Raw genomic sequence first — 25446 nt, 5'->3', positions numbered from 1 at the left:
ATGAAAAAGATCTCAAAGAGAAAAGAAGATATGAAAAAAAAGGTAAGGTATTAATGGAGATTATAAGAATCTTGATTATACTAATAGCCCAATTATAAATATAGGATAGTCCTGAACAATGTGATATATTTTGTTCTATATCCAAATCACATAGTTTGCATGTTAAAAAAATAATAAGCTTAAGAATGAATTATACTCTTTGGTGTGTTAGTTATGCCATAGTATTAGAAGTGAGTTATTTATTTATTCTCTTATGTAAATATTAATTCATTTACCTGTTCTCTCAGCCAGCGGTCCATTTTCTGCTTTGCTCCAAAAAAAAATTTTTTTTTCTTTTTTTAGTGAGTAAATAAAACATATATAGGACCAATATCTACAGGTCTTTTAGAGTAACTCTAGTTAAGATTCATATTTTATCCCTGTCTTCTAGAGGGATGGGAAGTTATGAAGAAGTGTGCAGAATCCTGAGAATGCTGGTTGAGATGATTGGAAATTAAAGGGAGACCTCTATCAATCACTTACTGTCCCTTGGTCCAGAATAGAATTAGGTATTTTTAATTGTGTTGAGGAAGATGCTGAACATCTAGTTTATGTTCTTAATAGTGTGATACAGGAAGCACTGGTGGATTTTGAAGTTCTTTCAGGAAGTCTGTAGACGAGACTCTTATTGTGATAATGGCTTTTATTTTAGTTGTTAGTTAAGGAGTCTTTTGCTATTGTATTTAAACTTAAAATGAAAAACAAACTCATAATCTATATTGTTCTAAAAACAGACTTGACATTGCTAGTATGGTTTAATTTCAGAATATTGAAGCTTAAAAAACTTAAAAGGAAGTTTGAACATATCAAGTTTTTTTATAATGGTAGGATATTCAATTAGAAATACCAATAGGCAACTAGAAATATGGTATTCAGGATAGCAGTCAAGGTTGGAAGCCTTGGAAGCAAGATTTGGGAAGCCCTGGGAATACATCCACTCCCCAAAGCCTTGGAATGCGCCCGCATGTAAGCTATGAAGAGAAGTGTGACCATTGAAGAACACAGGGAGTAAGTGGCCAGAGAAGTAGAAGAGTAGAGAGCAATAATAAAGTTTTCAGAAAATAAAGGTGCCCAACATTATCAGATGCTACAGAGTAATCAAGTAATAGCTAACATGGATAGAGTGTTGAGTTTCAAAGTATTTTCATATGTCTGGTTTTATTTGGCCCTCCTAAAAGATATGTAAAGTTGACAGTATACCAACACTAACAACTAACCATTGGATTTTATCATTAAAAGGTCCTTTTTGATATTACAGAGAGAAATTTCTTAATTTAAAAATCCACAGTATTTAAAGAGTTTATACAAATTGATAAAAAGATGAAACAGGAAAACAGGCAAAGGACATGAATTGGCATTTTAAAGGTGATGATTTTCAAAGGGCTGATGAACATATGAAAAGATGTTCAATGCCAAAACAAAAAGATATAAGGTAACCTGCTCCCCCAAGTTTTTTGCAGATGTCAGAAGATAACAGTGCAGAAGAAAATGTAAACAAGCATCTCCAAAAAGGTTCTCAATAAGTATACCACAACTCTGATACTGCTGGTTTCTATTTTTTTAAAGATATAAATGACTAATCCTATCCTAAGGGTTCAACTGGGAACAGAAGTTTCTTAAGAAATGAGTTCAAACAGGGCGCCTGGGTGGCTCGGTTAAGCGACTGCCTTCAGCTCAGGTCATGATCCTGGAGTCCCGGGATCGAGTCCCACATCGGGCTCTCTGCTCAGCAGGGAGTCTGCTTCTCCCTCTGACCCTCTTCCCTCTCATGCTATCTATCTCTCATTCTCTCCCTCTCAAATAAATAAATAAAATCTTTAAAAAAAAAAAAAGAAATGAGTTCAAACAGAAACTAAACTTCCTAGATAATGTAAGATGGGCTTAAGAAAATACATAATAAAGTCAACACATGTAATAAAACCAAATTTTGTTTTCTCTCCCTTTCTACAAACACGAAGAAGCCACTAGTGCTTGAGACTGTGTTAGTCCATAAACATGCATAGATACAGAACCTGCTTCAGGAAGCTCCAGATCTCAGGGAGAAACATATATAAATATGGTTGAAACCTGGTTCATTCATTCACCAAACATTTATTGAGACCTGACTTTGTGGCATCTGCCATTCTAAATTCTGGGAGTAGAGTATAAACAAACCAACTAGTAATTTTTAAACTTACCAAGGAATACTTGATTACAAAGTAATCTGCCTTTGGCTCAGGTCATGATCCCAGGGTTCCAGGATCGAAGCCCTCATCAGGCTCCCTGCTCAGCGGGGAGCCCGCTTCTCCCTCTACCTTTCACCCTATTCATGCTCTCGCTTTCTCTCAAATAAATAAATAAAATATTTAAAAAAAAATAATGAAGATTCTCATTACCTGTAGTGATTTAGTTTTATATTTACCCTTTATTTCCATTAGCCTCTTTGCAACCTTTGTGTACTCAAAGAAGAAGAAAAAGAAAAATGCAAGGCAGAATAACCAATAGGCCCTCCATTTTCTACTGTACATAGGACTGCATCACCTCTGTCTTTCTCAGTCCATCTGGTGGATTATCTGGTGGATGAGCAGAAAATAACACATAGCTTGGAGTGTACACACTACCTGGAACCTTGTTTATGCTCTATGTTTCATATCCTTTAAGAGCTGGCAAAAGTAGGGGTTGGCAGTATTGTACTGATTTTTCAGAACTGACATAAGTAGTTAAAATGGGTACCTAGAGACTTCTCTCTTTTCCTTTCAGATTCCTTTCTCTCCAGTTTAATCAGATTAAAGTAACCTGGCTTTGTTATTTGTATACTCTGCAGAACAGTCTACGTAGAATATGACTGTTCAGATGCTTATCTGAGCTTACTTTTTTCTTTTTTTTCTTTTTTTTGACTAACTATAAAGGACTGTCTCCAATAGCTGAGGATATAGAAGGTAGGGGAAAAAATTACAAAAAGAAGCAAGTTTCAGCCCTGTTTAGTCCAGATTGGAAAAGAGGGAGGGACAACAGCCACTGGTCTTAGGTTCTAAGCTCACATAGGGCAATGACCCAGCCTTCTTAATTGTCATGATCTTTAGAAATCCATGCAGTTTAGCTATTTAAGCACTTTTGCCGCTATTGCTGTTTTATTATAAGAAAGTGTCATGAACTCTGTATTATGTTGACTTCCTGATTTAGATGCAGAAGAAAATCAAAATGTAATGGAAACGTTGAGAGGCAAAGTAAAAGAGAAGCTAAAAAATGCTAAGGTAATTCTTCTTTTTTCTTTCCTGTTTTCATATTTACTGTTTACTGAAATATGTATCATAATAAACTTTTCTTTGTCAAAAAAGAGTGAAAATTCAGCCTTCCGTAGCTCCTTAAGTCCCAAAAGCTTCAAGTTCTTTTCCATACTTTTTTTTTCCAAACCTAAAGCCAAGAAAAGTTGAGTTGGTCATGGTAAGTATATATGACATCTCAAGGGAAAACATGTATATACTAGTTAAAAGAAAAGCATTGAGAAATCTTGATTTTTATCCATTTTGAATAAAAGACTTATGAGCACAAATATGTTTATATTTGTGAAGATTAAATTTTCCATACCATTTACTTATGTTGTGTTTCAGATTAATCAAGGTGAAAAATCCTCACCTCAGCTACTCATTGATGAGAAGATATATCAGTGGCCTAAGGTAAATAATTTTTAAATATTTTTTAGAATAGCTTTATTGAGGTATATACTTTATATAGCAGAATATCACTGATTTTAAGTGTATGATTTAATGATTTTTAGTAAACTTACAGAGTGATGCAGTCAACACTATAATCCAATGTTGTCACTCCACAAAGATCCCTCATACCAATTTGCAGCATTTTCTATTTGTACCTGACATTATTTTTGTCCTAAAAAATTACAATAAAATATTATAGGTGATCCCCGGCTTACAGATTTTGTTTTACATCTCAATGTGTAATCACATTTTGAAACTTGAAATGACAAAACAACTCTGTTTTGGGGAACTATCTTATTTAGGGTAAAGGTTGCTGAACACCTTTAGCCAAAAGATTCCAAGTAAAATGTCTTAATTAGGATCGAAGTTTTATTTCTCTCTAGTTGTAAAAGGTAAGTAGTATAAACTGCTGGGAGAGTTCTGCCATCTTCAGCAGATGGTTTCTATCTCAGAGTCCAGTGGGAAAGTTTCAGTGCCTTATTTGCTGGCCACAGGGAAAGAAGGAAAGAGCCAGAGGGTTGCAGATTGATCTCTTACAGGACAAGACCTGCAAGCTGCACACATTACTTCCCTTAAAGGAATGTGGGGAAAATATTTAGGTCCCCCACTAAAAGATTCTGTTATTAGAGATGGGGGAAAGACAATAATGGACAATTAGTCATTTCTTCCATAAGCAACAAGACTAACTCTACAAATTTTAAAATGCAAGGAATTTTTTAAAAATCATCTTTGTCTCCCCCACAATGCTCCTCTTGGGTGCTTAGTAAGAATTAATTAAATTTAAACATAAAAGCAGACTAAAAAAAAAAAAGATGTGTATACATGCTATTCATTCAACAAATAAAAGTGTGCCTAATTTGGATTTATGTAACTGTGAATAATAAAAAATTGGAAGCTTGTCAAAGTTGGTCCAGGAGTGTCAAGAAAAGAGGTGAAAAAGAAGAGATAGTGGCTTCTAAGACTCCCCATACCAACTGCTAGATAAGAGTATCTGCTTAGCAAGTGGTTTTGTGATGAGCAGAGATAAAGGGAAGTAAAGTACCTACTGACAGTTTCGAAATGCGGCATTGTTGCAGGGTGAATAACTTTTTTAAAATTAATGTGACAGCTAAATTGTAGATACAAACAGGATATAAAATAAGCTTTGTATTTTATATATTTTTAAATTATTTGACTTCTAGTAACTATGAGTTTTACTTTTTATTATACAATTAATTCCTTCCCAAATCTCCCTAAAAACAGTTCATTTTTAATATGTGTGTGAGAAAGAAGTGCTAAGTGATTTACATTTAAAAGATTCAGACTTGACAGTACTGAAAAATGAAAGCTTATTTATCAGCAAATTTATAACTAAGGGTATGCCCCTTTTAATGCCTTTTTTTTTTTAAGATTTTATTTATTTATTTGACAGAGAGAGACACAGCAAGAGAGGGAACACAAGCAGGGGGAGTGGGAGAGGGAGAAGCAGGCTTCCCGCTGAGCAGGGAACCTGATGTGGGGCTTGATCCCAGAACTCTGGGATCATGACCCAAGCCGAAGGCAGACGCTTAACCGACTGAGCCACCCAGGCACCCCCCCCTTAATACTTTTAACTGTCTATAACCACAAAAGAATGTAGGTGGGCTGGGTGGTACTTGTGTGTGAGCGCACACATCCATGAGAGCATCCAAAAACAGGGAGAGAAAGTAAAGATTTGCCCTGAGCCCCATTTTGATCACACTGTAAAGTATACTCTTAGTACTCTGGCTAGAGTGAAGAGATAGTTTGGGAGGCAGAGCATTTGGGCTCTACTTTATTCTGTTTCTTATTGTAGTTACCAGAACCTTCAAAACAAAACCCAAAAAATGTAATGAACTGAACAGACTCTTGCTGCTCCTTGCTCATGAATAAGATGACAGTTACTGTTTACCATATTACAGAAAAGTATTTCTTCTGCTGATAAGCAGAAAAAATACTCTTTTCCACCCTAAATACTGGTCTGCTGTTGTTTACTCCACAGATCGAAGTCTCCCTGGATGAAGGTCTTTGGTTTTTCATGCCAAGTGGTGAAGAAGGCTCAGCTGTGGGCTGGTGTTCAGAGCAGGTCGGATCTGTTCCCTTCCTCTCATGTCCCAGGCAAATTAGCTCTTTATTAAAGGCATAGAATGAAATACTTGGATGGGAGATGAAATTTTTATTATTGAGCCACCCTCTTCTCTTTGAATTAAGAATCTGTTCAAAATGATAATTCCAAACATTTATTGAGTACTTACTGGATGCCCAATGTTGTACTAAATTTTTAATATGGATTACATCATTCAATCCTTACAGTAATTGCATGAGGCAAGTGTTACTGTAATGTCTACTTTAAACATGAGGAAGCTCAGGGATAGAAGGTGAAACATCAGTAGAGCTGGAAGCATTGGCTGTCAGCTCCAAAGCCTGTGTCTTCTTTTTCTTTTGTTGTTCCTGTCCTCCTCTCCAAGCGCCTCCCCCCCACCACCCAGTTCTCCGTAATCTCCGTTACTCTCCATAGGTGCCTCATTCTTCATCCCTCCCAGTCTGATCCCAGACCCTTCTAATTTCTAGCAGTTCTTCCCCATGCCTCCCAAATTCCTCAGCCCCCTGTTATTCCCTGGTGGTCCTCTCCTCCCATACCAGTCGATCTCATGGGTCTTTCCCATGACTGTCCATCCCTTTGCTCTCCCTGTCTGCTCCTCTTCCTCTACAGTTTCTCCAGTTCCTCTCTGCCTTAAGTCTCTGCATGGTTTCCTTGGTCCCCTCCCCCAGTACTACTGTCCCCTGGAGTTCTACCCAGGATCTTCTGACGCAGCTTAGCCTTGCCTAATCCCTCAGGCCTCCTGAGTCCCTCTTGGACACCCAATTTACTTTCCAGTCCTTTCCATCCCCCTTTCTTTTCAACCTGCCCAGTCTTTCATTCCTTCTTTGTTGGTTTTTCTATGATAAAAAGAGCTTTCTCTTTTAAAAGTTTAAGGAAAGTATGGTACATTATTTCTTAAAATGCGGAAAACCATGCGAAGAACCTAAAAATCACATGAAATCCCACTGCTCTGAGATAAACCACTATCATTTTTCACACATTTCTCAATGCTTATGCCCAGACTTGCACATACATGGACTTTTATATGAATAGAATCATATTTGTAAATGGCAATGCCATTTTTCCAGTTGCTCAGCCAAACCCTGGTGTCATCCTCAGGTCCTCTTTTACTAACAGACCTCATATACAATTCATCACAAATCCTGTTGGTTCTACCTTCAAAGTATTCCAGAATTTGACCCACTTTTCACTACTTCCACTGGTATAACCCTAGTCTAAGCCACCATAACCTCTCATCTGGATCATTGCCAGTGCCTCCCTCTGTTTTCACTAGTGCCCCAACAGTCTCTTTTCTATATCATACAGTGGTCAGAGTGCTCCTGTTAAAATCTAAGACAGATCATTCTTTTGCTTACACCTTCTAATAGTTTCCTATCTCATGTAAAATAAAAGCTAAAGTCCTCCAAAGCCTATGTGACCTGACCCCCTTGGTACCTCTTCGACCTCATTTCTTACCACTTTGCCCTTCTCCCACCAAACTCCAGCCAGATTGGCCTCCTTCCTATTCCTCACAACATGCAAAGGACTTTGCACCTTTTATTTGTCTAGAAAGCTCTTCCCTTATCCTCATGCTCTCTCTCTCACTACCTTTGGGTCTCTGTTCAAATGACACATCATCATTTAAGATACTGTATCTGACAACCCTATCTACAGTAGTACCCCCCACCCACCTAGGCTGGTATTCTCTATGCTCTTGTCTTGCTTTTTTTTTTTCCTTCAACACACTTATCACCACCGAGCATATATTTCTATATCTTTTTGTTTATTTTCTTCCTGAAACATATTAGACACTCAATGAATATTCCAATGAATATTGAATAAATGAGTTTCAAACATGTGCATGCTCTGCCAAGTCATCTGACCTCCTGGAGTCTCACAATATGGGTTAAGGAATGAGCTTTTCTGGGAAAATAAGAGAAGGTCCACCCAGAGGATACCAGGGTCAGGTACTGTCGTTATGGCTGCCTTTCCTTCCCAGAGGGCAGGCATGAGAGAAATTAGATCAGTGAGGCAAACAGGCTATTTGGGCTTTAGTAAGTCAGGTTTAGATGTGGGTTGTTTAGAGGCTTTGTCTTAAAAAGCCATTGCCCTGTACCTGGTGACTTTGAGGTCCATAGGAGACTATTGTCCTCATCACAGAGAGGAGAAAACCACTGTCTGCGAGGCTGAGTTTCTTCCTGCTGGGAGAAAAGGGAGTCCTGCTTCCAAATATGTTGTCTGGGCAGCCCAGAGTGAGGTCCAAGGTTATTTTCTGACGGTTCTACTTACACCACAATTAGCAAGGTGTGTTCCTGCGACATGGGGGGTAACATCTCTTTTTTACCAGACCATGCTCAGGTGTATCCATCTAGAGTTATGAATGGAAAGTTAGATGGATGCCTTCTAGCCTCATACTCCCTGTCACACAACACCTAATAGCACAGACACTGCTTTGCTGTGAGCTGCATAGTGAAGACCAGGAAGGTGATCTGGGAGAGCAGCTAGCCTTAGATTAAATGAGGACTAGTTGGTCAGATGGGGCTTATATTGTTTGAAATCCAGTTTGTCTCAGGCTAAAAATATAGGCCAATGGAATAGAGTAAGGTTTATAAAAGTGACTTGTTTGGTCACAAATAAAAGGCTGGGATCCAAGATGAGGGCTGCCCTACTCAGCCGTCAGGACAAACCTTATCTCTGAAGGCCTGTTGTAAGCCCTGGTCCACACCAGGGGTATTATGAGGGATGCCTGATAATGGGAGCTCGAGCCCCTTTTGGTAGGTGATTGGAATCTTCAGAGATCCTCTGTGTAGAGATCCCCCAAATCTTGCTTCTAGATGTCAGTGTCATACCTGGTTTGAATTCTGGAAAAGATGTCACAAAGGTTTTTTGATGTAAAATACTTTCTTGATTTCATGATGGGGATAAGAGAGAGGGTGCGATGTCGTGATGACTTGATATGAACCTAAGTGTTGATTAACTATGTTAATTTCTTAATTTCGTCAGAGCTGGTCAAAGCCATGTAAGGCTCTCTATTCAAAGGAATTCTGTGATTATTTTTTAATTTAATTATTTATCCACAAATGTATGTTTTGGAAAATTGAGGGATTTTATTTGCATGACTCACACATTTTCTGTCTCCTTCTGTTTTTCAATATATATAGATTTCAAATTAGATAAGTAAAGTCAATCAAGAATAAATTGATGATTTTTTGTGTGTGTGAAGAGACTCATATAAAATTTCTGATCCTGATATAAAAGTATCCATTTTTATATTTAGTAATACATGTGTTTTGATACCTATATTCAGATTGTTTGTAGTTTTTATAGTATCTATCATATTTCAGAATTTCACTATAATCACCCTGCCATAGACTTCTATGTTGAAACTTTTTTTTTTCTTTTAAATACCATCCAGGGGCACTTGGGTGGCTCAGTCAGTTAGGCAGCTGCCTTCGGCTCAGGTCATGATCCCAGGGTCCTGGGATCGAGCCCCACGTCGGGTTCCTTGCTCAGCGGGGAGTCTGTTTCTCCCTCTCCCTCTCTCTCTGCCTGCCTGCCACTCCCCCTGCTTGTGCTCTCTCTCTCTCACTATCTCTCTCTCTCTGTCAAATAAATAAATAAAATCTTAAAAAATAATAATAATAAATAAATATCATCCAGAAACCAGCATGACTGCTCCATATAATTTTAGGTAATACTGCTTTCTGAATGGTGAAAAAAAAAATGCAGTTTAAGACTGCATGGCCTGATGTCTCTGGGCTTTGCCTTACACTGTGAATTCTCAGTGGTTGAAATGCCATAGTCCAATATCTCAGGTCGTTTTCCATGGGAGAGGAGGGACTTGAACTGTAGTTCTATTTCAGTTAGTCCTTCATTGTGAATTGCAAAGAAAGGTTATAGAAAAATCATACTGTATACTATTAAGCCTTAAATGAGTTCTTCGTATGTTCAATGAAATTTTATTATAACAGTTTCAGCTTGAACTTGAACTAGATGGCATGGCTCAAAGACAATTCACAGCAAGGTCCCAATACATCTCACTTATCTATATATAATCATGGGGACAGCATATTTACTTATTTTTTCTTTTTGTATTCAATAGAGATCGGTAAATGATAGTTACCCCAAACATTTTTCACCTGGTGATAATTTACAAAATTTTGCTGAAGGCCAAGATGAAGATTTTATGGAGGAAATCATTTCCCCAGATTTACTTGAAGTAAAAGCTGCTGAATATGAAGATAATCAAGAACAAATAAAAAAACAACAGGCAAACATTTTTGTGCCAAGTAATTCTCCAGGTAAAATTCTTTACAACAAAATATTTAAGTCATTAATGAATCATATTATAGAATAATAGCTTCTTTGTATGTTGGATAGATAAAAAGTACTGATCTAAAATTACAGAAAGTTTATTTGTTCTTCAAATCTTCTCTGACTTTAAGGAAACTGGTTAAAAGAAATCATTTATCATATATATATATTTAGACTTCCTACAAAACTTTAGTGGTAGGCTATATGATAGTTACCTTTTTTTCCTTGTTTTGTCAATACCAGTTTAATAATTTGGACTTCAAAGTAATATCTAGGTTTTGTTGTTAAGTGGTCAACCAGCGTAAACTGCCAAAAGATATGATTCCACGCATTTTAGAAGATGAAGGATTCTATATTCAGAGAAAGCCACAAATACATAAAAAGACCTGCAACAAAATGGAAGATCGCCTGCTTACCCTAGAAGAGGCAAGTGCGCCAGCTAATAAGTTACACCACTCATTGCTAGTATGTGACATTTGTTTTTAGTGAAATATTTTATTACAGTATTTCTTGAATATTTTTGATAGGGAAAGTGTTGGTTTGAAGAGAGTGGAGAAATTATGTCATTACCTTCACCCATTAGACAGTCATGGAATTTCAGGCTAACCACAAGCAAGAGATCTTTAAATCCAGCGCTAAAGACCATATACAGAAAGGTAACCAACAACAGTTTATTTGTGATTATGGTTAGAAGAATTCTTATAATATCAGTTATAACTTATGTGTTTCTGGTGCTAATTCACCCTGTAAAGATATTAGTAAATCTAGTAATGTAATGGCAAGACTATGATGAAATGTAAAATAGCCATTAAAATTATGTTTTTGAAGAATATTCAGTGATACGGGAAATACTCAAAATACAAAGTGAAAAAGCCGAATGCAAGTCATATATGATCCTAATTTTATAAAACAGATGATGAATGAATGAATGAATCAGTGAATCAATAAATACGTACATATATGGGTAGGTAGATTAAAAGAGTGGGAAAATATATCAAATAATTATCTCTGGATAGTAGGACATAGGATTTTTTATTTTCTTTCTTTCTCTATTTTCTGAATTTCAAAAATGAATATATATTATACTCATAATCAAAGAAACAAAGTTTATATGTATTCTAAGACATTATGAAAAGTAACAGTCCGTTAACCTAATGAGAAGAAATATTTAGACAGAAATAGTGATATTTAAAAATTGGCTTGAAAATTTTAAATCAGAACTATGTACAAAAACTCAATTGCCCATTCATTTGCCTTAACCATTCCATACATAAGAAATATGGCTATAAGTAGATATAAAGTGGAAAAATACCTACTAAAAATACTTACAGGATATTATTCTTTATTCCCTCTGTTGCTTTGAACCTGTGAGTTACTTCTGCTCTTCCCAGTAATTCTATGCCTTCCTTCTGTAGTTAATGCTTCTTCTTCATAATTGTTACCATTAGTTCTTGCATATTCCAATAGCAGGGACATATTAATAGCAAGGGCACTTAGGTTGATACTTCTCAGCCTGAGGAAATGAGGGCTCTCCCTCAACTGAAGAGATTAATAGTTTTAGGCGTCTCCTTGTCTTTCCGTAACATGTAAGGATCTTCTTTATATATGGTATATGCTCTTTTCTTCCCTAGTTTCTATTTCTTTCCCAGAGAATTCAGGAAATAAAAAAATTTTTTCTTATATTGTGGTATGTTTTTCATCTCTTTATACTGCTTATAAATTATTCTCAGGACTTTCTAAAAATATACCAACACTTTGTGCTGCTAAGAAAACCTTTTATCATTTTACTATATAAAATGCATTTAAGCTTTAATTAATTTTCCCACTTCGATAAATTACAGAGGTATACAATTGTCTACCGGAACTTCTGATCATTTGATGAGCAGAATTCTACCCAACCAGAAGCAAAAAAACTCAATGATGAGGATGTATAATTAGGTCCTTGGTCTTTTTATGTTCGTTTTCTTCATACTCTTTGCCTGATAATCCGAACTCCATGGCTGCAACTACCATGTGCTTGCTGGTGACTCCCAAACATGTATCTTTCCCAGATCTCTGTCCTGATCCTCAATTGCATATATAGAATTGCTCTTAGAAACTCAATCTGGTGTCTCTCTTTTTTTTTAAGATTTATTTATTTTAGAGGGGGGAGGGGCAGCAGGAGAGAGAGAGAGAGAGAGAGAGAGAGAGAGAGAGAGAATCTCAAGCAGACTCCACTGTATGCAGAGTCTGATGTGGGGCTCTGTTCTTACGACCCTGAGATCATGACCTGAGCCAAAATCAAGAGTTGGATGCTCAACCGACTGAGCCTCTCAGGGGCCCCTCAATCTGGTGTCTTAAGATCAGTACACCTAAAAGAGAATTGCCATTGCCTCAGTCAGAGGCAGTTTTGCTGTGAAACTAATGAATTTGAAGCTTAGGGTCCCTAACTTTGCAGAGGTCCCTTTCCAAGGCTCTGAGAGGGATTTTAGCAATGTGTTCATTTAGTTATCTTTACATACAGAAATATAAATATATCAAGTATATTAGCTTGGTCAATTTACATGAAGTCAACAAACCTGTGTAATCACCCTTGAGATCAAGGATAGAATATTACCAACATTCCAGAAGGCCCCCTCATGTCCTTTTCCAGTAACTATTTCCCCTCAAGGTAACTACTATTATAACTTCTACCACTGTAGATTACTCTTACCTGCTACTTTGCCTGTTTTACATAAATGTAATAATAGAGTAGGTAGTCTATGTTGCTGCATGCAATAATAATTTGCTAATCTTCTTGCTATATAGAACTCCGTTGTATGAAAAATATATTTATTTTCTTTTTCTCTTCTCTGGGGAGAATTGTACAATATTGGTGTTATTTATTTCTTAAGTGATTGGAAGAATCCATTTTGGCCTGGAAATTTATTTGTGGGAATGTTTTTAATTATAGTTTCTTTAAAAAAATAAAAGACTGTCTCATGGAAAGAATCACATGTTCATGGATTGGAAAACTTAATATTGTTAAAATATCCATACTTCCCAAAGCAGTCTACAAATTCAATGCAATCTCTATCAAAATCCCAATGGTATTTTTCAAAGAAACAGAAAAACAATCTTAAAATTCATATGGAACCACAAAGGACCCTGAATAGCCAAAACAATCTTGATAAAGAAGAATAAAGCTAGAAAGAATGGTATCATGATAATGGCAGAATAAGAGTTTTCTGTTGTCTTCCTCCCCAAAGTACACTGATTCTGACAATCGCCCATGGACAAGAGTGCCTTTGTGGAAGTTCGCAAGTCCAATGGAGAATTCTAGCATGCCCCTGAAGTAAAAAATAAATATATAAAATAAAAATCTGAGATGGGGTATTTTTTTTTAGGTCTAGAGTTCTAGATTGGATGTTATTTTGCTTTTAGCACTTTGAAGAGAGCTTTCCACTCTCTTTTGAATCTCATTGTTTCTATTGCAAAGCCATCTTTTTTAAAAAGTACTTATTTATTTATTTATTTTGGGGGGTGCCGCTGAGGGAGAGGGAGGAGAGAATCTTAAGTAGAATCTATTCTCTGAATGGAACCAGACATGGAGCTCGATCTCACAATCCTGAGATTGTGACCTGAGGTAAAATCAAGAGTCAGATGTTTAACTGACTGAGGCACCCAGGTGCCCCTTGAAAAGCCAATTTAAGTCTTATTTGCATTTTCAGTTTTTCTCTTTGGTTTTCAATAATTTCCACTGTAATATGTTAAGCTGTGAGTTTTTCAATATTTATTCTGCTTTAGGGTATTAGAACTTCCTGAATGTATGATTCCATCAGTTTTAGAAAAATTCTCAGCCATTTTCTTAGCAAATATGTCTGATACCTCAGTCTCCTCTTTTTGTTCTGGGACTTTAAGTACACTTGTCCCTTGTGTCTTATTTTGCTTTTATTTTTTATTTTTTATTCCTTGTCTTCTCTCCAATCTTTAGACTGAATATTTTTTATTTGATCTGTCTTCTAGTTCACTTATCTAATTTTCTGCTCTGTTTTAGCTCCTGTTAAATCCATCCAATGAATTCTTTCTCTTTATTCATTTCTTTTTTATTTAGAAAGATTTCTCCCTCTTCACCTTCAGAAAAAGTCCATTTTTGTGGTGTTTCTTTGCCCTTGTGCTCCTTCTATTTTAGGCTTAATTTCTAAAATATTTTTTTATTTTTAATTCTTTCTGTCACTTTCTGTCACCTCATTTCTGTTTTTCTAATTCTGATTTATGTTCTTAAATGTCGTAAAAATTTTCTCAATGTCTTTTAGCTCATTCGAAAGTACATTTCTATTTTTTTTTAAATATTTTATTTATTCATTTGAGACACAGATATAGAGCATGAGCAGGGGGGAGAGGCAGAGGGACAGGGAGAAGCAGGCTCCCCGCTGAGCCAGGAGCCCAACGTGGGGCTCGATCCCAGGACTCTGGGATCGTGACCAGAGCCAAAGGCAGACGCTTAACCATCTAAGCCACCCAGGCACCCCATTTCTATTTTTTTTTATCTGTTTTTGGATTTCTTTCTGTTGTACTTTATGGGGTTATTATTTTGCTGTCTATTCATTTTTCTTATCTCTTTTTTTTTTTAAAGATTTATCCATTTATTTGAGAGAGAGAGAGAGAGTGCACACAGGGGGAGGGGCAGAGGGAAATGGAGAGAGAGAATGTCAAGCAGACTCCCTGCTGAGCAGGGAGCCTGATGCAAGGCTCCATCCCAGGACCCAGAGATCATGACTTAAGCTGAAATCAAGAGTCAAATGCTTAACCAAATGAGCAACCCAGGCCCCCCCGATGGCTTTTCTAATAATGTTACAGAACTATGTTGTTTTTGTGTAGTGTTAAAAATATATAGTGGCTGGATTTCTGAAATTTCTTGGCTGTATTTCCCTTCCTGTATATTTTTTTGTATCTTCTCTTTCCTTAATCTCTGTGATCGCTGGCCTTCTCAATTTTTATTCCACTCCTAGCAGTTTCTCTTTAGTGTGAAGACTTGTCCTAAAAATTCTGAGGAAGTAGATTCCTCTAAGCCCCTTTATTCCTCTCCAAAAGCCCTTGCACTCCCCACAGTTGGAGCAGACAAAACCTCTTCCAGTTTTAGCTGCTGTTTTTGAGTTGGCATGCTGCACTTTCTGGTGAGCAACTAACTGTTGGCTCTTTTGGGTTCTCCTGCTGTCAGGACCTTCAGATGCTTCACTGCTTCTCTGATTTCTTCCAAACAATCACCAACACTATGCAAGCTTTCTACTGTTGGTGGTTTGTCTCCATCCACTTGTATTTTGGGTTTCACGAGGGATTCTTGGAGATGTAGTTTTGTTATGGATCTTGTCCATGGATTTTTGGCTTTGCTATCTAGTTGCTCTGCATGCTTTAATGGTAGAGATTTGGGACTATCTAAAACTATAGTGCCACCATATTCCCAGAATCACCTGTCTAATGAATTCTTAATTTCAGTATATTTTTAGCTTTAAAATGTTGATTTGACATTTGATTCTTATGTATATATTCCAGTTTCCTCCTAGAATATGCCATGTTTTCATGTATTTTCTCTTTTACAAAACACATTAATGATAGCCACTTTAAAGTCCATATCTAGTAACTACAATATCTGGGTTCCTGAGAGTCTGTTTTTATTTTTTTTCCTCTTCATTTTGCTCATTTAGACTTGTCTTAATAAAAGACAAGGTCTATGACTATTGTATTGCAAATATTACATATGAAAAGTTATAAAAGCTCTAAAGATACCTTCTTTCAGAAAGGTTCTGTCCTTTGCTTTGTTAGGCATATTGAGTGGGGATAATCATTTTAATCCAATTAGGGACTTAACTGATTTCAGCTGGGTTGCAGTTCTGTGACGTCTCAGTCTGTATATTTGTCTTCTGTTTTCCTAATCTCTTTCCTGCTTGACTGCAGAGTAGGGTTTTCTTTCTTCCTTCTTTCTTTCTTTCTTTCTTTCTTTCTTTCTTTCTTTCTTTCTTTCTTTCTTTCTTTTTCTTTCTTTCTTTCTTTCTTCTTTCTTGTCAATTGCTAACACATATCCAAATGCTTAGCATATAGTAGACACTCAATGAGTGCTTATATTATATGTAATGCGACTTTTATGGTCCTAGTATACATTAGAAGAGAAAGACCTCAGTTGACTGGCATAATCTTAGAAAAGATTATTTTTTGCATGGTGCCTGTCATACCATGAGAAACTGGCAATGTCTCTGCCCCATCCTAATTTATAATATAACACATTCACTGACATTTTGTAAATGAGCCCCCTCCCTCCCCAATACACATACACACCCAACATTGCAATATCTTTCTGTTTTCTCCAGTTTGGTTACTAAAAACACCCATCTCCATTAAAAATAAAAATAAAAGAATGAAAGACGGAGGAGAGAAAATCCCTAGTATTTATCTTACCTTGTTCTTTGCTATTATGTGGCATAACTTTTATACCTTATGGTGACAATATGTTTCATCTAAATTTTGCTGAAGATAAAGCACAGATATTTTAACAAAATTATATAACTGAGGCCATTCTTAGGGAGAGAGATCCTTGAAACAATGGCAGTTTGTTGAATGAATGAATAAATGCATGCATGCATGCCTGAATGAATGAACCATCAGATGATAACAAATAAATGCAAAATATACAATTTTTGGAGAAATATTAACCACCATCCAGATTGACCTTTGTAACCACCAGAATCCCAAACTAGAAACCACTGCGCTGAACAAGTACCTTTTTCCTTAAGTGCATCTATTCTGGCTTCATCCAAGCATAATTTCAGTTTTTCATGGACCTTTTAGACTTGGAAATAAATGGAAATGTCACTCACCAAGCATCTAAACTGAGTATTAAAATTCATTCTGTAGCATCCTTAACAGACGATGTTCTGGAATTTGTGTCAAATGCTCTGCCTGCTTTTCCCTTTTATCTTCTCCACATTTGTTACTCTGTCCAGCTAGCCTTAGAGGCAAGGCTCATTTGGGGTTTCTCACCAGAGTAAATGAAATATAAGGGCGACTGAAGCACAGGTAAGAGCTGTCCGAGTACCAAAGTCCTCTCTTTGCTGTTGCTTCTGCCACGTTCCTCTACCCCCGGTCTTCTTTCGCTGTGTGAGTTTTGCCTGACCATTTGACTATGCCCTTTACTCCCTCTTCTAACATTCTCTTATGAGTTTACGTAGATTTTACACTTGTCATCTTCTTGGATATTTTTGTGCATTTATCTGGCCTTTGACTTATTATTCCTAGATCTTTGTGCTTTTAGTCTAACTTAGTTCTAGAAGTTCACTTAATCCCCTCACTTAACTGATCACGGCAGAATCTGCTCAATAAGACAGTCCTCTCTAGCTTAGGAACTGTAATTTTTAAAAGTTTATTTATAATTTGGTTGCTTAACACCAAAACTGTTTATTTCATTGGTGTTTATGCCTGGTAAAGGACTATTTTACTACCAATTGACTAAATCTTATAAGTGGAATCAAGAGCAGGTTTTCCCCTCTTGAGTTGGTCCTTCCATAGAGAATAGAGATTTATAAAGTAAGGATGAAACAAAAACAAATTTTATGACTCTTCTCTTGCCTTCCCTCAAAGCAGTGAGGAAACAGGGGAAGATTCCTAGCTCAGGAGAGAGTAGGGAGGGAGAAATGCAGGCATCATTCTGTGACCTGCCATCCTTGAGGATCTGCCATACCAGGCAGAGGTGGGACAGCAGTTTTTCAGTGTGACAGCAGTTGTAATAGCAATGGCACAGACAGGAAATCATGTTCTATTACACCAGACTGGTCCAGAGAGAGGGCTTGTGCTGTCTTTTTCAGGGGGATGCAGCCATGGATCTTACTGGGAGTGGCTAGGCATTCACAAACTAGACTGTACATGCTAAGTAACCCATTAGCCCTCTCAAATTACATTGCTGAAAACAAGTCACATACATACTCAAACAAATGTGCTTAAATTCAGAATAGGGTACTAAAACATAATTGAATCATTTTGTATATAATTTAAGGCCCACAGACTTCAACTAATTTAGGGGCAATCTGTCAATTGCTAACACATATCCAAATGCTTAGCATATAGTAAACACTCAATGAGTGCTTATATTATTCGTATTTTTTGTATTATAAGTGGAGACAGTCTCATGTATAAAGAAAGATGGTCTCCTTAGCACTTGCTTGAAGGGTCCGAGCCCCTCCAGGGAATTTTCCAGGGGATTACCAATATATTCACATAGGAACAGTGTTTTAGTAAGGGTTTACCACTTAACACTGGCCCCTAGATGACTATTAAATCATAAGGTAGTTGAACTATTGACCCAACAGATCTAAACACCATTTGTCATAGTGTTGCCATAGGAAATCGTTGCAGGGCTTATAACTTGAAAGTCTAAACTCTACCAGCACACAACAGTAAAGTATCTGACAATAATTCATAGCAAGATGATTATAAAGTGGATGTAATATAAATATATTTTATGAAATCAAGGGCCATAATCAATTTCAAGGAAGAAGGACCAAATTATTGTTTATTGCTTTCTATATCCCTTAATTTTCTTTCTTTCTTTTTCTTATTAACATATAATGTATTATTTGTTTCAGGGGTACAGGTCTGTGATTCATCAGTCTTACACAATTCACAGTGCTCACCATATCCCTTAATTTTCTTACAATTAATGTGTTACTTTTACAAGGAAATTTATAATTTCAAAAGAAACACAAAGAATCAAATTAACATTGTGTACATATTTTTCTTTAAAAGGCAGTGAAACCTGATCTGGAAAGCTCTATTAGGAACAAAATGGAAGGTCAAAGGAAAATGTACCAATTAGATCTCAACATTGTGGGTTTCCAATTCAGCCATCATCCTCTCTTCAATCAAGAACAAGTATTATGTGCTAGGCTGCTTCAACTTTGTGAGTGTTTCCAGGACAGGCAGCAACAGAATTTACCTCAGCTGCTTTATGAGAAGGTGAGAATGGCTTTCATTATATTTATAGAGTTAAACATTTAATATCGAAAGGGAAAACAAATAATACAGAGCAAGCTATCTCATATTCCCTTAGCATTTTAAATATTTAACCAATTAGAACAATAGTTGCTTTCAGTTTTTCTAAAAAGAAACTCTGGGTGTTGACTGGCCAGGGAGGTAGCCTCAAACATATCCTGCAGGATATTTAGTACTTATAAATGGTTCACTAATCAGTGGTATTCTTGGTCCCATGATTCAAGAAGAGTATTTGAAAAAGTTAAAAGAGGCATATGGTTGTTTTAAGTCTTCTAATAAAGTATTTTTGATAAAAATATTCGAGATCTTGATGGGGCGCCTTGGTGGCTCAGTTGTTAAGTGTCTGCCTTCGGCTTGGGTCATGATCTCAGGGTCCTGGGATCAAGCCCCGCATCGGGTTCTCTGCTCCGCGGGAAGTCTGCTTCTCCCTCTCCCACTCCCCCTGCTTGTGTTCCCTCTCTCGCTGTGTCTCTCTCTGTCAAATAAATAAATAAAATCTTAAAAAAAAAATTAGAGATCTTGAATCTCATATAAAATGTGAAAAGTCTTGGTCTGAGAATGATTAACCCAGTCATCCAATGACAGCATAAAGGGTACATAAAAGTTTGGAAAAAGAAAAAAAATCAAATGAGTACCCACCGATTATTTTTATGAATTCGTACCTCTCATTTACTTGCTTTTTTAGTTTCATTTTTTGTGTCTCTTGGCAAACATTAAAATTTTTCTGAGATCAAATCTTTCAATCTTTTCCCTTGTGTATATTAGGTTTTGTCATTTGCTTCCTAAGACCTTCTCTACCCCAGGTGTATCAGTCAGCATGCCTTTGGTTGCAATTCACAGAAAATGCTCTCTCAATTGCTTTAAACAATAAGGAAAACGTATTACCTCCTATATCACAAGTCCCAAGTTAGGGCAACTTTAGGGTTGGCTGATTTGGTGGCTCAACAATATCATCAACAACCCTAGCTTTTTTCTTCTCTTTCTAATGTTCATCTTCAGCAAATTGACTTGGTTAGGTCCTGGCAGGTAGACTAACTGGCTCTTCCATGCATACTGCATGCTGACCAGACACACAGTATGCATAGTATCTGACTTTGAGAACCCTCTTCAGCCTTTCCCCCACGTATGGGCGATTTCCCCTCCTGTCTCTTTGGCTAGAACTATATCACATAATTATGCCTAAACCAGCACTAGCAAAAAGAATGAAATTGCTACAAATGGCTAATCAGGGTTTGCCTCTGAAACACATGGAAGATGATTAAGCAATTGAACAAAATTGGGGTTCTGCCAACCAAAAACAAATTGACCTTTCAAGGGCAACCAATAGTGTCTAAGAGACCAAAATTATAGTTATCTTCTTATATATTCTTCTAATAATATACGTGTGTGTGTATGTATAATTTCTAGGCTTTTATTCTGTCTAGAGTTTATATTTGTGTCTTGTGGATTGGGCTCCAATTCAGTTTCTTTCCCCCAAAAGCTTAGCCTAATATCCAAACACCATAATTTCCTACTAATTTAAGATTCTGCCTTTATTTTAAACTGGCTTCACATATTTACATAGATTAAGGACTATTTATTCCATTGACGTAATGGCCTAGTCCTGCCCTGTTTTAATTACTATATTATTAAGTTATAATGTAGTGGAACAAAGGACTCCTCGCTTTTTCTAGAATGTTTTTGTATGCTCTTAAAGATTTGATCATCCATATGAACTTTAGAATTAGCCTGTCAACTTCTATTTTTAAAATTCTATTACCATATTTACTGTGATTACATTATATTATTATATTAATTTTGAAGGAAATTTTATCTTTATAAAAATTGTGTTCCCTCATCTAGAACTATAGTATGTCTTCCTATTTGTTGAGGTCGTCTCTGATTTCTTCCAGTAAAAGTTTATATTAATTGACTCTAGTCTTGGAGTTCCTACAAACTGTTCCTAACTATGTCACATTTCTCCTACACATGTTTTAGGGTACAGGTTCCTCCAGTTTTATTTCTCTATGAACATTCTCTGAGGATATTTCTGTCTTATGCTTTCCTCAGCATATCGTTTTCTCTTGATTTTATTTTTTCTTATTTTCCTATGTTGTTATGCATTTATTTTTATAGAGAGATATAAACACAGTTATAAATATACATGTATAGATATGGATGTAATGTTGGCAGTGGATATGGATAAAGACAGATAAACAGCTATTTTTTCTGTAACCATAGGATTTTAGGTGAAAGATAAGGTAGATTCCTAGGCTCAATCTTCCATCTTGATTGATTGGCATTTTTTACATCAATTGAGGAACTGATTACCTAGAAAGTTCTAGGTATAATGTTTATTTCTTAGATATTGAGGCTCTTCTCAGTTCTACCCCAAGGTGCTTATGTGAATTATATTTTGGAAGATAAGACAGTCTTACACAAAAAGTTATACAGTTGTGCTTCTGCTGCATACACCTAGACCTTTGGAGAAATTGGAGTGCTAGTAACAGTGGATGGAATATACGAAAAGCTCTTTTCTTTGTTGTAGCTGAAAGCACTGACAGATGCTACCAAATTAGCAAACGAAAATTTGGAAATAAGCCAACTGACCAAAAAATCTTTACAAGATTATTATTGGCAGATAAGGTAGGTTTGGGACCATGAATGTATTTATCAAGTAACTTCTTTAAACTGAGTATTGCACTTGCTATGGAGGATATAAAATAAGAAAAAGAGAAGGTCCCTACTCTTTAGGCAATTACAGAAATGGCTCCAACCTTTCCTTTAGACCCAGTTTTGTGTAAAAATATTTTGTAGAAGTGTCACATCAAAGTAGTTGTAATTTTAATATCAATTGATTAAAAAAACCACATGTTAGGGACTCCTAGGTGGCTCAGTCGTTAAGCGTCTGCCTTCAGCTCAGGTCATGATCCCAGCGTCCTGGGATCAAGCCCCACATTGGGCTCTCTGCTCAGCGGGAAACCTGCTTCTCCCTCTCCCACTCCCCCTGCTTGTGTACCCTCTCTCGCTGTGTCTCTCTGTCAAATAAATAAATAAATCTTTGAAAAAAAAAAAAGAAAAAAGATATATGTCTCAAATCGATATAAGAGGAAAAAGACAATATAGAAATATTCAAACATTTGCAAGGAAAGCAAGAAAAGAGAGAAAAAGGAACATAGAAGCAGATGAGACAAGTAGAAAACATAAAAGAAAATGGAGTTAAACCTAAATATATCTAAATAGGCTAAGTGTTCCATTTTTGTCTAGACTGATAGACTGGATTAAAACTTTAAAAAATCTATATGGAAGCAACCTAAGTGTCCATCATTAGATGAGTGAATAAATAAGATGTGGTATATATACAGAATGGAATATTACTCAGCCATAAAAAAGAATGAGATTTTGCCATTTGTGACAACATGGGTGGACCTAGAAGGTATTATGCTAAGTGAAGTAAGTCTGATGGATAAACACAAATGCCATGACTTCACTTATATGTGGAATCTAAAAACAAACAAATAAATGGAGCGCCTGAGTGGCTCAGTCATTAAGCATCTGCCTTCAGCTCAGGTCATGATCCCAGGGTCTTGGGATCGAGCCCCGCATTGGGCTCTCTCTTCTGCGGGAAGCCTGCTTCTCCCTCTCCCACTCCCCCTGCTTGTGTTCCCTCTCTCGCTGTGTCTCTCTCTGTCAAATAAATAAATAAAATCTTTAAAATATATATATATTAAAAAAAACAAATGAAAAAAAAGCAGAAAGAGACCCATAAATCTAGACAGCAAACCGGTGGTTGCCAGAGGGGAGAACGGTGGGGAGTTGAGGAAATGGGTGAAGGGGAGTGGGAGTTCTAGGCTTCTAGTTATGGAATGAATAAGTCATGGGGATAAAAGGTAAAGCATGGGGAATATAGTCCATGGTATTGTACTAGTGTTGTATGGTGACAGCTACACTTGTGATGAGCATAGCATAACTTCTAGAATTGTAGAATCACTATGTTGTACACCTGAAGCTAATGTAACATTGTGTGTTAACTATACTTCAGTGAAAAATGTTTTAAAAAGAGAAAAAAATCCCAAACCAAAATCCAATTATATGTTATCTATAAGAGACTTATCTAGATCATAAGGATATAAAAAGTTAGAGAACAGAAATAATGGAAAAAAAATCACACAAACACTGACAAAATAAAGATGGCATAGCTATATCAATATAAAGTAAAATAGATCGTTAAAGGCAAAAAGCTTTACTAGATCTGAAGAGGGCCACATCAAAATGATGCAGTTTAATTAACATATATTCATATATGTGCATATACACATATATACATATATGCATATAATAAAATGGCTTCAAAATAAAGCGGGTGCCTGGGTGGCTCAAATGGTTAAGTCTCTGCCTTCGGCTCAGGTCATGATCCCAGGTTCCTGGGATTGAGTCCCGCATCGGGCTCCCTGCTCAGCGGGGAGCCTGCTTCTCCCTCTCCTTCTCTCTCTCTCTGTCTCTTATGAAGAAATAAATAAAAAAAATCTAAAATAAATAAATCAAAATTGATAGAAGTGCAAGGAGAAATAGCAAATTCATAAACTTACTGGGCAATATTTACATACTCCTCTCAGTAAATGATGGGACAAGTAGACCAAAAAAATTCAGTATGGATATAAAAGATTTGAACAACATGATGAATAAACTTGGCTTAATATATAGTTAGAGAATGTTGTACCCAATAGCTGCAAAATGCCACTCTCTTCAAGAACACAGGGAATATTTATAAAAGTTGATATTCTGTTATTTCAATAAATCTCAAGGTCTCAATATATTCAACGGATTTAAATCATTCAATGTAGAAAGAAATCGAATACAAAAATATAGCTAAGAAATCTCTATATGATTGGAAATTAAGAAATATATGTCTAAATAATCTATTTTTCAGAGAAGATATATTGATAATTAGGAAAGATTTTTAATTTACTGATTAAAAATTAATATATATGAAAATTCGTGGTACAGTTAAAATAGTACTTAGAGGAAAATTTATTTATTTAAATACACATGAGAGAAAAAAGGAAAGGTTGAAAATTAATGAGCTAAGCATTCTTAAGTTAGGAAAAAGAATAGAAGGAAATAAAGAGCAGAAATTAAGAGAGCTATGATAGAATCAGTAAACTCAAATGTTTGGTAAAAATTGATAAACTTTGGCAAAGCTGATCAAGAAAAGAAACAGCATGGGGTGCCTGGGTGGTTCAGTTGTTTAAGCGTCTGCCTTCAGCCCAGGTCATGATCCCAGGGCCCTGGGATCGAGCCCTACATCGGGTTCCCTGCTTGGTGGGGAGCCTGCTTCTCCCTCTTCCTCTGCCCCTCCCCCTGCTTGTGCTCTCTCTCACTCACTGTCTCTCAAATAAATAAATAAAATCTCTTTTTAAAAAAAAGAAAAGAAACAGCACAAATATACATTTACAATATCAGGAAGGAAAGGGGGACATTATTACACATGCTGTATACTTTGAAAAACTTCATGCCTAAGAATGTGAACATTTACATGGAAGGGACAAATTTGTACAAAAATACAACCAGAATTGGGGTGCACGGGTGGCTCAGTCGGTGGAGCATTGAATCTCGATCTTGGCTCAGGTCATGATCTTAGGGTCATGAGGTAGAGCCCCATGTTGGGCTCTGCGCTCAGCGGGGAGCCTGCTTGAGGATTCTCTCTCCCTTTCCCTCTGCTCCTCCCGCTTGTGCTCTCTTTCTCTCTCTCTAAAATAAATAAATAATATCTTAAAAAAAAAACATATATCCAACAAGTGAGAGAAGGAGAAGGAGAAGAAGAAAAACCCTAAGTAGTTCAATCATTGTTAAAGAAATCAAATCGGTAATTTGAAATCTTTCTGCAAAGAAAACTCGAGGCTCAGATGACAAAATTAGGATTCTGTAGAACATTTAAAACAGTGATTCTCAAAATATGGTTCCCCAGACCAGCAGCATCAGCTTCATCTGGAAACCTGTTAAAAATGCAAATTACCAGGTCCACCACAGCCTTACTGAATCTGAAATTCTGGGGGTGGGGCTTGGCAATCTGTGTTCAGCAGGCCCTCTGGTGATTCTAATATAGGAAAGGTTGGGAGCCTCTGATTTAAAGATAACTTCTATTTTCACAAATTCAAAGAATAGAAAAAGAGGCCACATTCTTAACTTCATTTCTGAGGTTGTTTTATCCTTGAAATTAAAACTTGATAACAATACAAAAACTGTTGCAACCCAATTTCATTCATAAACATAGTTACAAATATGCTAAGCAGAATTCTATCAAATAATACAGTGAAATTGGGATCATTCCAGGAGTACAAG

At 36.5% G+C, this 25446-nt stretch overlaps 1 protein-coding gene across 3 annotated transcripts in view; it reads left to right on the top strand.

The window, feature by feature from the left end:
- The window catches only part of CC2D2B (coiled-coil and C2 domain containing 2B), a 98946-nt gene continuing 73500 nt past the window's right edge, over nt 1-25446 (top strand). Inside the window, exons 1-10 of one of the 3 annotated variants that reach the window (XM_028098962.2) lie at nt 1-42; nt 1500-1550; nt 3195-3272; nt 3630-3696; nt 5723-5817; nt 9917-10115; nt 10418-10554; nt 10656-10784; nt 18880-19089; nt 21653-21750. In XM_028098962.2, coding sequence (XP_027954763.2) covers nt 1-42; nt 1500-1550; nt 3195-3272; nt 3630-3696; nt 5723-5817; nt 9917-10115; nt 10418-10554; nt 10656-10784; nt 18880-19089; nt 21653-21750 — 1106 coding nt within the window. Of the gene's footprint in view, nt 43-1499; nt 1551-3194; nt 3273-3629; nt 3697-5722; nt 5818-9916; nt 10116-10417; nt 10555-10655; nt 10785-18879; nt 19090-21652; nt 21751-25446 lie in introns of those variants that run through there. The other 2 variants (XM_088019932.1, XM_088019933.1) reach the window with 2 other exon arrangements.

Source organism: Eumetopias jubatus, unplaced genomic scaffold (assembly GCF_037043125.1).
Source record: "Eumetopias jubatus isolate StellerSeaLion01/CBP00866 unplaced genomic scaffold, mEumJub1_p1.0 scaffold_17, whole genome shotgun sequence".
Taxonomy (NCBI): Eukaryota; Metazoa; Chordata; class Mammalia; order Carnivora; family Otariidae; genus Eumetopias; species Eumetopias jubatus.
Note: the sequence above shows the minus strand (reverse complement) of the source record. Positions and strands in the feature narration are given on the sequence as shown.